Source organism: Pelodiscus sinensis, chromosome Z (assembly GCF_052426305.1).
Source record: "Pelodiscus sinensis isolate ZL-2025 chromosome Z, ASM5242630v1, whole genome shotgun sequence".
In the NCBI taxonomy this organism is placed as follows: Eukaryota; Metazoa; Chordata; order Testudines; family Trionychidae; genus Pelodiscus; species Pelodiscus sinensis.
Genome location: NC_143085.1, coordinates 34,998,949 through 35,014,432, shown reverse-complemented (window position 1 = coordinate 35,014,432; position 15,484 = coordinate 34,998,949). Strand labels below are relative to the sequence as shown.

General features: G+C 46.5%; 1 protein-coding gene across 4 annotated transcripts in view; it reads right to left on the bottom strand.

Annotated features, from left to right (window-relative positions):
• Window positions 1-523: 523 nt before the first annotated feature.
• The window catches only part of MVK (mevalonate kinase), a 30,987-nt gene continuing 16,026 nt past the window's right edge, over window positions 524-15,484 (bottom strand). For all 4 annotated transcript variants that reach the window (XM_075898829.2, XM_075898831.2, XM_075898830.2 and 1 more), the window contains 2 exons: window positions 7,315-7,468; window positions 524-4,874 (listed from right to left, as the gene is read on the bottom strand). In XM_075898829.2, coding sequence (XP_075754944.1) covers window positions 4,723-4,874; window positions 7,315-7,468 — 306 coding nt within the window. In that variant the 3' untranslated portion in view covers window positions 524-4,722. The remainder of the gene's footprint in view (window positions 4,875-7,314; window positions 7,469-15,484) is intronic.

Below are 15,484 nucleotides of genomic sequence, written 5' to 3'. Positions count from 1 at the left end.
CAGTGATTGAAGATTATTTAGCCACAGAGGAGCTCTCAGCTCATAATGTGGAGTCATGAATTTCATGGTGCCAACTAAGATATTGCATCAGACAGACAGATCCCCCTGGCATTCAAGGACTGGAATGGAAAGCAAAGCTGGGCTCATTCCAAGAGGCAAGCCTCTCCAGGCAAACCGTGGGCCACTTGCACTGTGACTGCTCAATGAATGAGAGATGACCCTAGGCTCTTGCACTAGTCACAAAGAAAAATTAGGACACCCCTTTAGGAACTGGGGGAGATACTTAGAAGAGTGAGAATTAGGAAGGAGACTCTCAAGTCCTGGACAAGATACCAAAGGCTCAGGCTATGCCAGGGAGACACATTTTAATGCAGAGAGAATTATGGGAGTGGGGTGCACCAGTGCAAGGGTGGGGTGATGGTTATTTTTTATTCAACACTTAAAAATTACTACAATCAAATTGCATCTGCCTAGATGCAAGTTGGCGCTACACCTCCATGAGCACGTAATGAAGCAACACAGGTGCACCTGGAAAGAGTTTATTGGTAAAGGTCAGTAGCCATCAGTTTCATAGTACACACACATTGAAACAAATGTTTCCATTGATAGGTATCAAAATTGACAGAGGGCAAAGAAAGAAAAGTGCTACCTCAGAACTTAGGAGCTTAATTTATATATTTACCTTGTAATTTTTGACATGATGTTGACAATGTGTTTTAACCATTAGACAGGTTTAACTTTGACTCTCAATGTCTATCATAACTAAAAAAAATTGCCTGAGTCCCAGCATAATTTCTTGTAACTGAAAATTTTAAAAAATGATTTAAAAAGTCTAAAAATGCTTTAAAACAAACAGTGCTGTGTCAAAATTATGAAAAAGGGGTACATTTAGTTCTGCCCAACCTAACAGTAGGACAGGACACATTCCCTGCTTCCAGGAAAAAAGATTTGCTTGGGATGGAGAGTAACAGAGAGGTAGCTGTGTTAGTCTGATCTTGGTGAAACAAAAAAAGGTAGTCACATAGCCAAGACTAACAAGATGCTTTATTAGATGAGTTTATTGGGATGGAGATGCACTGTTTGATTACATATATTAGGATTTTCAGCAATGCTGATACATACAAAACCTCCTAAAAATATGAGCTATCCCAGAAGAGAAAGGGCTTGTCTATATGGGGATGTTCACTAGCCTCTACTTGCATAATTGTACCACTATATTTATATCATTACAACTCCCCTTGGAGGTTTTTCCAGTCGGGATTAAGCAACTAATTGATCAGTCAAATAGCCAATAAGCAAAAGCTTATTGGATAGTCGACACACTAGTTGACGAGTTACCCCCCCCCCCCCACCTTGTCGTCTCTCTCTGAAAGAGGTAGCATTGGAGGTGGGGGGGGGATAGGAGGAGGTGCTGGGGGACATGGAGCCTGGGACAAACAGCACTCCCTCCCCCCCCCCCCCCACTGGTCCCTGCTCCATTTCAATCTTCCAAATGCATAAGAGCCCCTGGGCCTCTTGAACATTTCAAAAGTGGAACACCAGGCTAGTCCTTATTGACTAATCAAATAGTTGATGGAAATCCATCAACTATTTGATTAATCAAAATGTAATATCCCTATTCTCTAGAATATTTAGCCAGTAAGTTCCCCCATGTAGAAGGGCCCTAAAATTAGTGGATCTGTACAGCTCACACTACAGGAAAGAAACAGCATCTGTTTGTCTAAACCCGTGAAAAAGCAAGAAAACCCAGAGATGCCAGAGGCAGCACTGTTTGCTCTGCAGAATAATTTGTAACCATTTTGCTAGAACAGCTGAAAGCAACCTAGCCTTTATTTGTCCTCCCTGCACATTTCCCACAGCCCATCTATTTGACCAGGACATTAAGGGAAAAGGATGCTTTTTCCAACAGTGTCAAAAGTCAGACTAGGAACTACATTTTGAATGGCATCCAGACAGCCCTTATCTAGCCAGCTCAATATAGAAGCAAAAGAGGCGAGGGAGCACTTGATATGAATTCTAGTATGCAGGTTGCATTTAACACAGTCAAGAAACCCCCCTATGTAACAGAAGTGTCTGGTATGGAAGTGGAAGGGTGAAGAACTCCAGCCCATTGCAGGCGAACAAAACAAGTAGTACTGATTCTGCACTGAAGAAGTAGATCACTTGATTAGAGAAGCATCATTTAAAAAATGGCAAAAGATAATTTTGGAAACTGATTTACTTTAGGGGGTCAATCTCCTCTGGCAATACACTCCAGTGAATGGCACAAAGTAAAAATGACTAATTATGCTCCACTGGCTGAACATTCCCAGCAAAAATAATGCATTCTTAACACCCAGCCTGTGACCAAAGTTTAGACTGTTTAAAACACAGAAAGCCTGGGATCCTCACAAATCTACTATGAACAGAAATATTGACATGAGTTTAAAATACAGTGCCTTTGGCTTTAAACTAGGGATGATAATGACTAGTTACTCTCCACCTCTATCAGATAGAGGCAGCAAGTGGAGGGGGTGGAAGGAGGAGAGGTACTTCAAAGCAGCAGCGCCACAGGGAGCCCAGGCTCAGTGCAGCGCTGTCCTTTTGAAACACTGTCACAGTGTTTCAAAGGGGCAGGCACCACAGAGCCCAGGGTCAGCAGGGGAGTCACCAGCTGATCCCGGGCTCCATGTGGTGCTGCTCATTTGAAATGCCGCGGCAGCATTTCAAAGGGCAGCACTGACCTACCGACTAATCAAATAGTCCAGCGGCTCCCAAACTACGGGCTGCAGCCTGGTACCGGGCCACAGGAAAAAAAAAAATACCGGGCCTCAGCGTGGCTGCCAGGAGGGGAGCGGGGCGGACTGAGAGGAGGTGTGGGGGGGATGGGGAGGGAACAAGCCACCAGGAAGCAGGGTTGGGGGCAGTGGGGCTGTCCGGTGGAGATTGGGGCAGGTAGGCAGTGGAAACAAGCCTGGATGGGGGGGCAGCAGAAGCAGGCCTGGCCGGGGGGCAGCAGGGCTGGATAGGGGAGATTGGGAGGAGAAGTGGGGGGAGCAAATCAGCTGGCGGGAAGCAGGACTGACCCAGGCACATGCAGATCCAGGCACACAAGTGAGTCCAGCCCCAGGGATTCCAGTTTCCCCTCCCCCCACTGCCATACCCTCCCTCGAGTACTTGCGAACTTCCTGGCTGATAGATGTGCTCGTGCATCATGAGCACATCTATCAGCCAGGCAGTTCACAGCTACAGACTGATATACCTAATAATAATAAAAACTTACCTAATTAGAAGATACTGGACATTTTATATATCCAGTATTTTCTCAATTTGTTTCCCAGACAGAACCCTCAAATACTGGACTGTCCAGTACAAAACTGGACAACTGGCAACCCTACCCCTAGCCAGATACCCTACCCCCAATCTGCTCCTGCTCCCGCCTCCTGGAGTGCCCACGCAACACTGTGTCCCACAAGGGATAGGGGAAAACACTAAACATTTATTCATTTTTAAATTCTTTTAATATGCGTTTATATTTTTGGGCTGCAAAAAAACAGTACTAAAAAAACCCAGGTTCCAACTAAAGTAAAAGGTTTGGGAAACCCTGGTCTAGCCACTTTCTATCCATCTTACCGTCCATTTATCTAATCCATACTCCCTTAACTTGCTGGCAAGAATATTGTGGGTGGCCGTATCAAAAGCTTTGCTAATGCTGGCACTGGGGGCTTTCGTAGGACCAGAAACAGCTTATCTGAATATTCATCATTTGCCTAATGAATATGCAAATAAATGTTACTGGTCCTCCAAAAGCTCGTGAATGGATTTACTGGTCCCCGTGTCAAAGTTTGGGAATCCCTGAAATAGTCAATGCAAACAAATCATTGACTATTCGATTACTAAAATAACCAATACTTAACGTCCTTACTTTAAACACCTTCCTGCAGATTGTGATCTTAATAGTGTGAGAACTTGACCATGAGTCTATGATCAGCAAGACTGCTCAAAGAATTGGCTACAGAGACTAATGTAACAGCCTAGACAGGGAAGGAATGTGCAAAAGGAAACTACAAAAAATGGGGCACAGAATATTGGAATTTCACTTTGAACTTAATCATCCGACTTTAATTAGTAACACAACCAAGAGCCATTTTATTTTTTAGTTATAGTCTCAGCAGTTCCTCCAACAGCTTTGTAGAAACAGTGGAGTAGTCTCATACTTTGCATCGTGTGGTGTCTTTTACAAGAAACTCAAGCAACTCTGTGCACATTAATTACTCCAGACTCACATTGACTGGAGAGGCAGGTAAAGAAAAAGATAATACTCCCTATGCATTAAAGACAGAATGTAATTACTCAAACCAGAATTTGGCCAGGACAGTGTGGTTTGCATATTCCTCCCTCTTGTACCTGTTAAACACCGTACTCTTGAATTTTCTTATAGTAAATGCATTTTCAAGTGAGACATGGGCCCAACTCACAGCTGGGGTAAGTAAGAACAATAATTCTACCATCTTCAGTGGAGCAATCCCCATTATACCATGCCTGAACTCGATTGAGAACTCCATTCATGACACTTCCATAGCCACTGATATTTTGCCCCATTTTCCAACTGGCAACTTCAAAGTTCAGCTCAAGTATCTTCGGCACTAGGGGGGCCGCAATTTCAGTAAAGAGTTAAAAAGCTCTGAACTTGCAGGGGAAGGAAGACAGGATACAGTCAGGTCACTCAGAGTCCATGTCACCTTAAACCTTACTAAAAATTTGCAGCACTTCTGGTTTCAAAGATGTTGGGGAATGAAGACATATTCCAGACGCTCCAATACTAGTCTCCCAGCATTCAAATCCACAGGCACTGAGGTCTTGTCTGGCTGCTTCCACTATCAACGGGTCTGTGTCTGCCAAGAAGGAGGTTACACCAGCCAGTTAAGTTCAGCTTGGTCATTGCTGGGAGATGGAAATGTCTTGCCATGGATTTAATATGGATTAAAGGGTATTGTCATGAAAAGGAAACAAATGCCCAAAAGAACACCTATGAAGGGGGGGGGGCATAAAGGGATACATTTTATCTGTTTCTTCTTACATTAATGAACTGCCTGTTTACTGATCGGTTTGATTTAAGTTTGCAATGGCTGAAAACATGAATGGGCACTTAAGAATCCAGTAGTTTCTAGTATGCCAAGCGTCTACACTGAAGTAGCATTATAAAGGTGCAGAGTAAGGATGTAAAAGACTAGTCGACTATCCGATAAGCATTTTCTTATTGGATAGTATTTTGACTAGTTGATATCCTCCCCTTTGCTGCCTCCATACAGTGGTGCAGCGGCCCCTTTAAAGTGCCACTTGTGCGCCTTTCGAAGGAGCAGCCATAGAGCCCGGGGATCTGCTGGGGACTCCCCAGATGACCCCGGGCTCTGTGCAGCATTTCCCCAGAACCCAGGATCAGCTGTGTAGCCACTTCTCCTTTGAAACTGCTGCCTCTGCCAGTTTTAAAGGGGCAGCCCACTTCACAGCTGATCTGCAGATCAGCTGTGTGGCAGGCTGCCCCTTTAAAATGCAGCCTCTGCAGTGATTCAAAGGGGCAGCCTGGAGCCCAGAGGCAGCAAATGTGGAAGTGTCTATCAACTAGTCGACTAATTGCATTTTAACATCCTTAGACACGCTATTTTCAGCTTATACACATCCTTTTAGCCCTTTAAATATGGAAGGCTGAAATTCCCATGTGAAATTAATAAGCTAACTACTGCCAGGAAGTTCTCTTACATGTTCTATCACTGTGCTTTTCAAACTTCTCATTTGTGCACCCCCATAAAGTTCTGAATGGAGATGGGGACTCTTGGAAATCTTAGTCCTCAGACCTTTTCCCCCCCTCAGACCTTTCCCCCTCACCCCTGCCAGGGTCTGCAGACCACAGGTTACAAACCACTACTCTACTGTGTTTGTGATCATGATTGGGATGTTAAGTACTAGTCCATTCCCTCCCCCTCTTACTGCCTCTCATGATAGAGGCAGCAAAGGGAGTGGGGAAGGGGTACTTCAAAGCAGCAATGCTGCACAGGTGAGGTGGAAATCAGCTGTGTGGCACTGCCCCCTTTAAAACACCGTAGCAAGGAGCCTGGGGTCAAGTGGGAACCCCCCAGCTGGGCTCAGAGCCTGGGATCAGCTGGGGAGTCCCCCACTGACCCTGGGCTCCATGGCTTTGAAATGCACAGGAGCCCCCCCTGGGGATTCTTGTGCATTTCAAAGCAGGCACCCACATACAGCCCAGAGTCAGAGGGACTTCCCACTGGCCCTGGGTTGTATGTGGAGTTCTGCATTGCCTCTTGGGCACTTCCACATTCCTCCTTTGAAGTGTACATTGACTACTCGACTAGTCAATTAACTGCATTTTACCATCCCTAGATCATGATGATTTTACACAGTTGTTACTGTACACTACACACTGATCCTTCTGCTCCATAAGCAGAACTAGCCAGTAGAGGGCAGAAGAACAAAGGATTCCTGGACAATCTCCAGTATACTGTGCACTCACTACACGAGGGCTACGTCTAGACTGGCATGATTTTCCGCAAATGCCTTTAACAAAAAAGTTTTTCCGTTAAAGCATTTGTGGAAAAGAGTGTCTAGATTGGCATGGATGCTTTTCTGGAAAAAGTGCTTTTGCGCAAAAACCTCCGTGCCAATCTAGACGCTGTTTTGCGCAAGAAAGCCCCAATCGCCATTTTCGCCATTGGGGCTTTTTGGCGCAAAGCAGTTCTCAGCTGTCTACACTGGCCCTCTTGTGCAAAAGCATTTCCAGAAAAGGGCTTTTCCCCACCCCGAACGTGAGAGTCATTGTATTTGTGGAAGAACACTGACAATCTTACATGAGATCATCAGTGTTCTTGTGCAAATTCAAAGTGGCCAGTGTAGACAGCTGGCAAGTTTTTTTGCAAAAGCAACTGCTTTTGCGGAAAAACTTGCCAGTCTAGATGCAGCCAGAGACAATAAACCTATTCTACATTCATTTAAGATGTGCTGGGTGCAACAGCCTAAGCAGCACAAACACTGAACCATGATAGCTGGCAGAACAAGGCCTCTTATCTACTTGAAGCTTCCACCAGTCTCAGTAAACAGAAAATTACTCACATAAAGCTCATCTGGAGAATGTAAAAGCTCTATGCATAGCAAAGGACCACCTCAGGTTTTGGTTTTTTTTAAATATCGATTTAAACAATGGAGGGGCGAGAAGGGCTTTAATACACACACGCTTTATCAGCACCCATGTGGGCCTCTCTGGCAAGATAAAAGGAAGACAGAGTTCAATGATCAATCAATAATAAATTAAGGATTTCTGACCTGGTCTTAGCAGAGTTATTGCACAGCCACCTCCTCCAGCACCAGTCAGCTTACTGTGCAGCCCATGGTTGGCGGTCACTTGGCACACTCTATCCAGTGAGGTGTGGCCAACTCCAATCACATTTAAGTGATGCTGGTTTATGTCGACGAGCTCCTTAAAACAAAGCAATGATGATAAAACCACATGGATCTCAATCCTCCGGGTTACAAGTCTTCATTCCAGGGAGGAAGGGTGCTATTTCAAGGCACCTGAAAGCAGAGCTGGACTGTGGATGAGCTACTCATTACGAAGTCACAGAGGAACTGCCACATTTACTGCAAGAGGAAATTGAGCAGCACAACACTCTTGGGAACAAGCAATGCTGAACCATGAAACTGAGCCCACTGGCAGCCTCGGGCTTCTAGCCTAGATCTGCTATCCCTTTCTTTCCTCACAGCCACAGGTATCCATCCATTTTATAATGCTGTTAGAGAGAGGTGCCAATGGAGAGGTGCCAATGGAAACAATGGGCTCAGAGAGCTGCTAACACGCACTCTGAAGATGCTGAATGTTAGCCTTTGATAGTCTTGCCCTGCTTCCTTTCTCTCCTGCTATGCATGCACCGAACAGGACACCAGTCAAACCCTTCTCATACCGAGGGAAAAGAACCACGCTGGGTTCGCTCCCATTCCTAGTCAATTCAGCAATACCAAGGACACTGCTATCACTGCCAAGGCAATGATAAGCAATATTAAAGTCTCCTTTCTATCATACAGAACAGCTCTCCCCAGGGCAGAGATGCAGAACTCAGACTACAGGGCGTTTCCCCAGCATGAGGCAGGTACTCTTGGCTTTGCCTACTAATACCTAGTCAGGCTCTCTAAAGTTTCCCCCTGTCCTCCATTCTGGGACCATCTAAGGACCATCTAAGGTCTATGAAAGTACACGTACACACACACACGTACACACACGTACACACACACAAAAAAAATGCAGAGATGATTTCTAGTATTCAAAAGCCCAGCTACTGCAAGCAGCCAGAACCCTGAGGCCATCCGGTCATCCAGATATCCTGCATGCCAGGAAACTGCAATAGCTACAGGGCTAATCATGCCCAAATCTTGCTGTTTACTACAGTTAGTTGCTTGTGGCAAGGAGGCACGAATGGCCCAGGAGATTGATAACAGGACATGGACCCTTTCACCTCTAGTAAGCAGTTCAACTACAGCCCCTGGCAATCTGGGTCCAAAGTCATCACAATCAAACAACTGCTCAGTGTCCTTTAATACACAAGTTGGAGAAAGTCCAAGTCCACCCCTAGAGCACAAATATCCAATGCCACAAAACCAAGCATGAATGGCAGCTTCAGAGAGGTGATGGTGATTGAACAACTCCATTTCCCCCGAATATGAGCTGACTGGGGAGCGTCGATGGGGGCACTGCTTACAACATGCTTGCCATGTAGACACAGACCATTGCAGCACAGGGCTGAACTGGCAGCATGCACAGAACTAGACATGCACACAAAGAAATGTAAGGATCACAAGGGTGAGGGTTGCTTAAGAGGACAGAAGCTCAAAATTAAAGGAGTTAATTGGAAGGGAGCAGCTGGCTGAAATGCTGCCATGTGTAAGGCACAGGCCATTAGCAGGAGAGCACTGAAAAACAGGATAATGAAACAGTAGTGCATGAGAGAAGTACTCTTAAAACAGAACTAGAAGCTCCCCTCCCCCCGGATGTTAATACGTGCACATGAATGGGCACCATTATAATTATCAAGTCTGATCAGTGGGCAGGAACTGAGCAGCCTGAACCAGGACAACATCCCCAGTTCCAATGAAGCTCAATCTACCCATCAGCTGACATTGCTGGTTCTAGCCAGTCACGCTAGCCATGCTGGCTCTGAACGAGATCCATCTGCTGCCTGAAACCACCACAGAGTGATTCTTTGTATTCCGACTGCACCTAGAACCCCCAACCAAATATCAGGCCCCACAGTACTAGCTGCTTTACAAACACATGTATAGTAAAAACTTAAACAACGAAGGGTCCTGCAGTACCTAAGAGACTAACAAAACATGTAGATGGTATCATAAGCTTCCATGGACACATCCCACTTCTTCAGATGTATAGTAAAAGATGGACCTTGCTCTGGAGATCTACAGTCTAAACAGACAGACAAATGAGGGTCGGAGAGAGGAATATCTTCATGTTACAGGTGGGAAACTAAGGAACAGAGATTAACTGGCCTGCCCATGGTCACATAGTGGGTCTGTGGCAGAGACAGGAATTAAAACCCAGAACTGACTTAACCACAAGATTGCCCTTCCTCAATACATCAGAGATGCTAGTGTTGGAAGTAAGGCGTTTGGCAGCCATGAAATTCTAACGCCGTAATGTTTTACACAGAACAGGGTCATGATTCAGCTACCAAACATAGCAGAAAGAGTCCCTGGCTGCCAGAGGCCATGTTAAATAGGGTGAACTGAACAGCCAGCAGGCCAAACCCACTACACAATTCGTGATATTTTCTCTTTTCCATTCCCAGTTGGTGTCTTCACACAGTGCAACAATGAGCTGCTGCAGTGCCTCCACCTGACTTCTGATGACTTTTCCACCTACATGCTGCCGTTAGTGCAATAAGAAAAACAAAAAAGATTTAAGGAACAGCTAGCCAAAAACTCAAAAAGAAATAACAATTTTTTAAAGTACATTAGAAGCAGGAAGCCTGCTAAAAAAACGTGTGGGTCTCCTAGACGATCGAGATATAAAAGGAGCAATCAAGGCCGATAAAGCCATTGCGGATAAACTAAATGATTTCTTTGCTTCAGTCTTCATGGCTGAGGACGTTAGAGAGATTCCCAAATCTGCGCCGTCCTTTGTGGGTGATGAATCTGAGGAACTGTCCCAGACTGAAGTGTAATTAGAGGAGGTTTTGGAACAAATAGAAAAACTTAATGTTAACAAATCTCCGGGACCAGATGGCATTCATCCAAGGGTTCTAGAAGAACTCAAATGGGAAATTGCTGAACTATTATCTGTGGTTTGTAACCTATCCTTTAAATTGGCTTCCGTACCTAATGACTGGAAGGTAGCTAATGTGACACCAATATTTAAAAAGGGCTCTAGAGGCGATCCTGGCAATTACAGACCAGTAAGTCTAACTTCAGTACCACGCAAATTAGTCGAAACAATAGTAAAGAATAAAATTGTGAGGCATGTAGAAGAACATAATTTGTTGGACAAAAGTCAACATGGTTTCTGTAAAGGGAAATCATGTCTTACTAATCTATAAGAGTTCTTTGAAGGGGTTAAACATGCAGACAAGGGGGATCCAGTAGATATAGTATACTTAGATTTTCAGAAAGCCTTTCAGAAAGCCTTAGACAAGGTCCCTCACCAAAGGCTCTTGTGTAAATTACATGGACATGGGATAAGAGGGAAGGTCCTTTCTTAGATTGAGAACAGATTGAAAGACAGGAAACAAAAGGTAGGAATAAATGGTAAATTTTCAGAATGGAGGGGGGTAACTAGTGGTGTCCCCCAAGGGTCAGCCCTGGGACCAATCCTTTTCAACTTATTCATAAATGATCTGGAGAAAGGGGTAAGCAGTGAGGTGGTAAAGTTTGCAGATGATACTAAACTGTTTAAGATAGTCAAGAAAGAAGAAGACTGAGGGACTCCAACAAGATCTCACCAAATTGAGTGATTGGGCAACAAAATGGCAAATGAAATTTAATGTGGATAAGTGTAAAGTAATGCACATCGGGAAAAATAACCTCAACTATACGTACAGTATGATGGGGATAATTTGGCTACGACAAATCAGGAAAGAGATCTTCGGAGTTATCGTGGACAGTTCTCTGAACTTCCACACAATGTGCAGCGACAGTCAAAGGCAAACAGGATGCTAGGAATTATTAAGAAAGAGATAGAAAATAAGACCCAGAATATCTTACTGCCCCTGTATAAAACTATGGTATGCCCACATTTTGAGTACTGTGTACAGATGTGGTCTCCTCACCTCAAAAAAGATATTTTGGCCTTGGAAAGGGTTCAGAAAAGGGCAACTAAAATGATTAGGGGTTTGGAACGGGTCCCATATGAGGAGAGGTTAAAGCGACTGGGACTTTTCAGTTTAGAAAAGAGGAGACTGAGGGGAGAATATGATAGAAGTATATAAAATCATGAGTGGTGTGGAAAGGGTAAATAAAGAAAAGTTATTTATTAGTTCCCATAACAGAAGAACTAGGGGACACCATTAATTTCATTTGAGTAGCAGGTTTAAAACTAATAAAAGAAAGTTCTTCCACAGGTTAACTACACGCTGTGTGAAGAACTCCTTGCCAGAGGAGGCTGGGACTATAATAGAGTTTAAAGAGAAGCTAGATAATTTCATGGAGGTTAGGTCCATAAAAGACTATTAGCCAGGGGATAGAAATGGTGTCCCTGGCCTCTGTTTGTCAGAGGCTGGAGGAGAAGGATCGCAGGCAACAAATTGCTTGATCATTGTCTTCGGTTCACCCTTTCTGGGGCACCTGGTACTGGCCACTGTCGGCAGACAGGCTACTGGGCTAGATGGACCTTTGGTCTGACCCAGTAAGACCGTTCTTATGTTCTAATGGCATGCCTTTGGATGAGGCTTTAACTGCACAGAGGGAGGAGGTACAAGAAAGCATGGTCAGTGTCAATCACCATGGCTCCTATCCTGCCCCCATGGGACTCCTGTAAAGGAGGGATGTCATTGTGTAGTTGACTACACACAGGGCCATCCTTAGGATTTATGGTGCCCTAGGCGGGATTATTAAACTGATGCCCCTATGCCTGACTTGCTCTTAGCAATGCAAACATAAGCTTGCAGTATTGGAAAACTTGCCACGCGCACGTTATTAAAAACAGTTTTACTGAATTAAGCACTCTAATGCTGCTGGACTAGCACTAAAGTAGCAGCACGACAAAAATTCTGATTTGACAGAATGATGCAAATATAATTTTTTAAATTAGTCAACATTTTATTGGAAATTTATGAAGAACCCTGCCCTCCTTCACCAGCTGCAAGATGGGGGCCAGCTGAAGGCCAGGGTTGGCCCATGGAGCCCTGCTCACCCTAGACAAACTTGAGGCCAGGCCCATCACATGCAGGCCCCCAAGGCCCCTCGGAGGAGCTGCTGACAGGAAAGCGAAGCTCTGTCCGCCCGGGAGGAGTCGTCAGCACAGCACTGTCACCCTTGTAAGCCCTGTAATCTCTTCCAGCTCCCTCCTGAGTTCTGCACCCTCTACCTCCTGCCCTGACTCCTGCTCCCCCACCTCCCTACCCTGAGTCCCCCCTCCACCAGACCATGCCCTGAATCCATGCCCCATGCCCTCACTCTATCACCTTCTGCCCTGAGCTGCCCTCACAAACCTTTCAGCCCTCTGCCCACACATCTTAACCCCTACCCCTCACCAAGAGTCCCCCCATATCTCTGCCCTGACTCCAGCCCTGCAACCTTATACTCCTGCCCTAATGCCCCGCACTAAACCCTGTGCCCTCAGCCCCCCACCACCTGCCTTCACTCCAGCATCCTTCTATCCCTGCCCTGAGTTCTCAACTCTCCCCGCCCCCTGCCCTCACTCCTGTATCCCCACCCCTTTTTATTCTAGCAAAAGACAGAAAACTTGCAATTATTGTCCACCAAAAAACGGATCTGATGTTTTAGTCACTTTCCTCCTGATATTAATACAAACTTTTCCCTTCATTTTTGAAATATTCTATCATTTAAACAAAGCATGTACGTTTTCCTTTTATTTTGTAACCTCTCCCCCTCTCCACTTCCCCTTCCCCCCAAAAAGTTACCTCTTAAAGATCCAGATATGCTCAGAGGGACATAAATATGTAATCTCAACATGCATAATATCTCCTCCCAAAGATTTTCTTTTTAACCATGAAGCTTAGAAATGTTTGAAGAAAACTGAGTGTCATGTAGTAACAGGACTGCAAGAGATGGGGATTTATGGACCCAGGCTTTCCCTCACCCCAAAAACACCTCCCCCCAACGCATATTGATAACGGGGTGGAAGTAGCCTTCTTCCCTCCCCCACTCCTCAGTATTGGGGGGGGGAGAGGTCGCTATGCAGCTACCCCAACTGTGCCTGTCCCCCATGTTGCACTGTAAGGTTCGCTCATCGAGCTGGCATCTCCCACTATCATTTGCCCACACGGAGCCACAAAGCAGCGCTGCGTTTGCGACCGGGTGAAGCCAAAAGTTGCAACAGCCGTGGCAGGCAGCCTCAGCCAGCAGCAGGGGAGGTGGCGGCCGAGCACTGCCAGGGCCAAGCGAGGAGGAGTCAGGGTGAGGGCAGTGGCGCTCGGGCGGGTGACCAGCTAGGGAGCGCGGCACCCGTGCTGACCTCCATGAGGGGGGTGTGCTTGCCCACCCCCAGATCACACACCCAGCCCCAGACCCGCCTCACTCCCCTCCCCAGCAGCAGCGTCCAGGTGCAGAGCTCAAACCAGCTGAGAGGGGAGACACCCGGGCTTCTCCCTCAGCTGTTGCATGGCGTTTGAGCACGCTGCGCATGCGCTCCCTCAGCCCTACACCGTGCCCCAGCCAGCACCGGGGAATTTAAAGTGCTGGGCTCAGGCTGCAGCACGCTAGCACCCCATGTCAAAATCCCCCTCCAGCAGCCGCCAGCTGGCCCTTCGGCGGATGGCCCACCAGGAAATTCCTGGTATCCCACTGGGCCAGTCCGCCCCTGCCTCAGCACGCAGCCAGCCAGCCTGCTCCTCCACCCTCCTGCCAGCACCTCACCCAACCCAGCCCTGCCAGAGGGGAGGGGGCAAGAGAGGGGTGCTCTGCGGGGAGGGGGAAACGAGGTGGGGAGAATGGTCATTATGGGGGAACCCAAAAAGGAGGATACTGCCAGAGACTGCCTCACCTCATGCCAGGGGAGAGAGTCACACAGGTGAGTTCTTTTCCCACCCCTAACCCCTCCCCTTCCCAGAGACCCCAGCAGCCAATCCCCTCCTTCAGACTGTGCTGCAGGCAGCACATGGGCTCTCTAGGACCCAGAAGCCCTGCTTTTACATGTTCCACTGCTTCTGGTTCCTCCCGGCAGAGTGGGACCCCAGAAATACTGGTGCCCTATGCAACTGCCTATTCTGCCTATGCTCAGATACAGTCCTGAATACACACACTTCCAACCAGAGACAACAAGGGAGGAGAAGGTGGTAGCACGAGCCGGTGCTTATAAGGAGCTGTTTTTAAGCAGGCTCACCATGAGCACCAGATTCACCTGTCCGCCTCTGAGCTGCTGCCTTTTATAGAAAGGCAGTGGCAGGGAGGGGGAGGAGGGTAGGCTGGATCTGATATGCAAGGAGAATCAGCTGTCGGCTCTCCAGGAGTGGGGCCAGGAGGGCACTGGCTGCTGCCCCTCCCCTGGGTACTATCAAAAAGTTGTGTAACAGATGAGGTTTCATGTGGTTACACAGCTATTTAATTACACTATATCTAATACTCCTACTATAAACACCACGTGGGAATGAGATGATACAAGATCCACCCCCCCACACAGCCTATGTGCTCTATATTTTAGTATAAATGGGGGAAGATAGTCCAGCCAGCAGTGTTTAGTATGTACATATTGCATGCTCCGTACACTGGACTGGATGCCCATCCAGGAGCCTCTTTATATGCCTGAGCGCAAGGCACAATGCTGTCCATGATGATCCAAGACACCTGTCATATTCCAATTCAAAATCTGCCAGGAGTCAGATGACAGCTTATGACACAGTAGACTAGTTTGACGGCTCAAGTACAAAGATGTCCAAAGCTGCACATTTCAGCTACAGTATATATATGTATGTGCATATAATCAACCATGCCTCTGCAGAATCTTCAGACACAAGACAAACAGAAGCCAACTTACTTGCAGCATTCCTCCTACTTGCATTTTAAACAGCACCTCAAAGCACTCTCCAAAGTAAACCTCACAACCCTCCTCTCCATTTGATTGCTGGACAAATGAAGAACCAAGGTGACGTGAATGGTCTCAGTCATACCACAAGTCAGTGGCACACCTGGTAACAAACCCTAGCATTAGGCAGGCTCTCAATACATTTAAAAGGCAGAGTCACAGTGGGTTAGAGGATTAGCTCCCAGCCCTGGGAGCTAATCCCTCTGTCTCCCCCACTTATCAACTATTCAATGA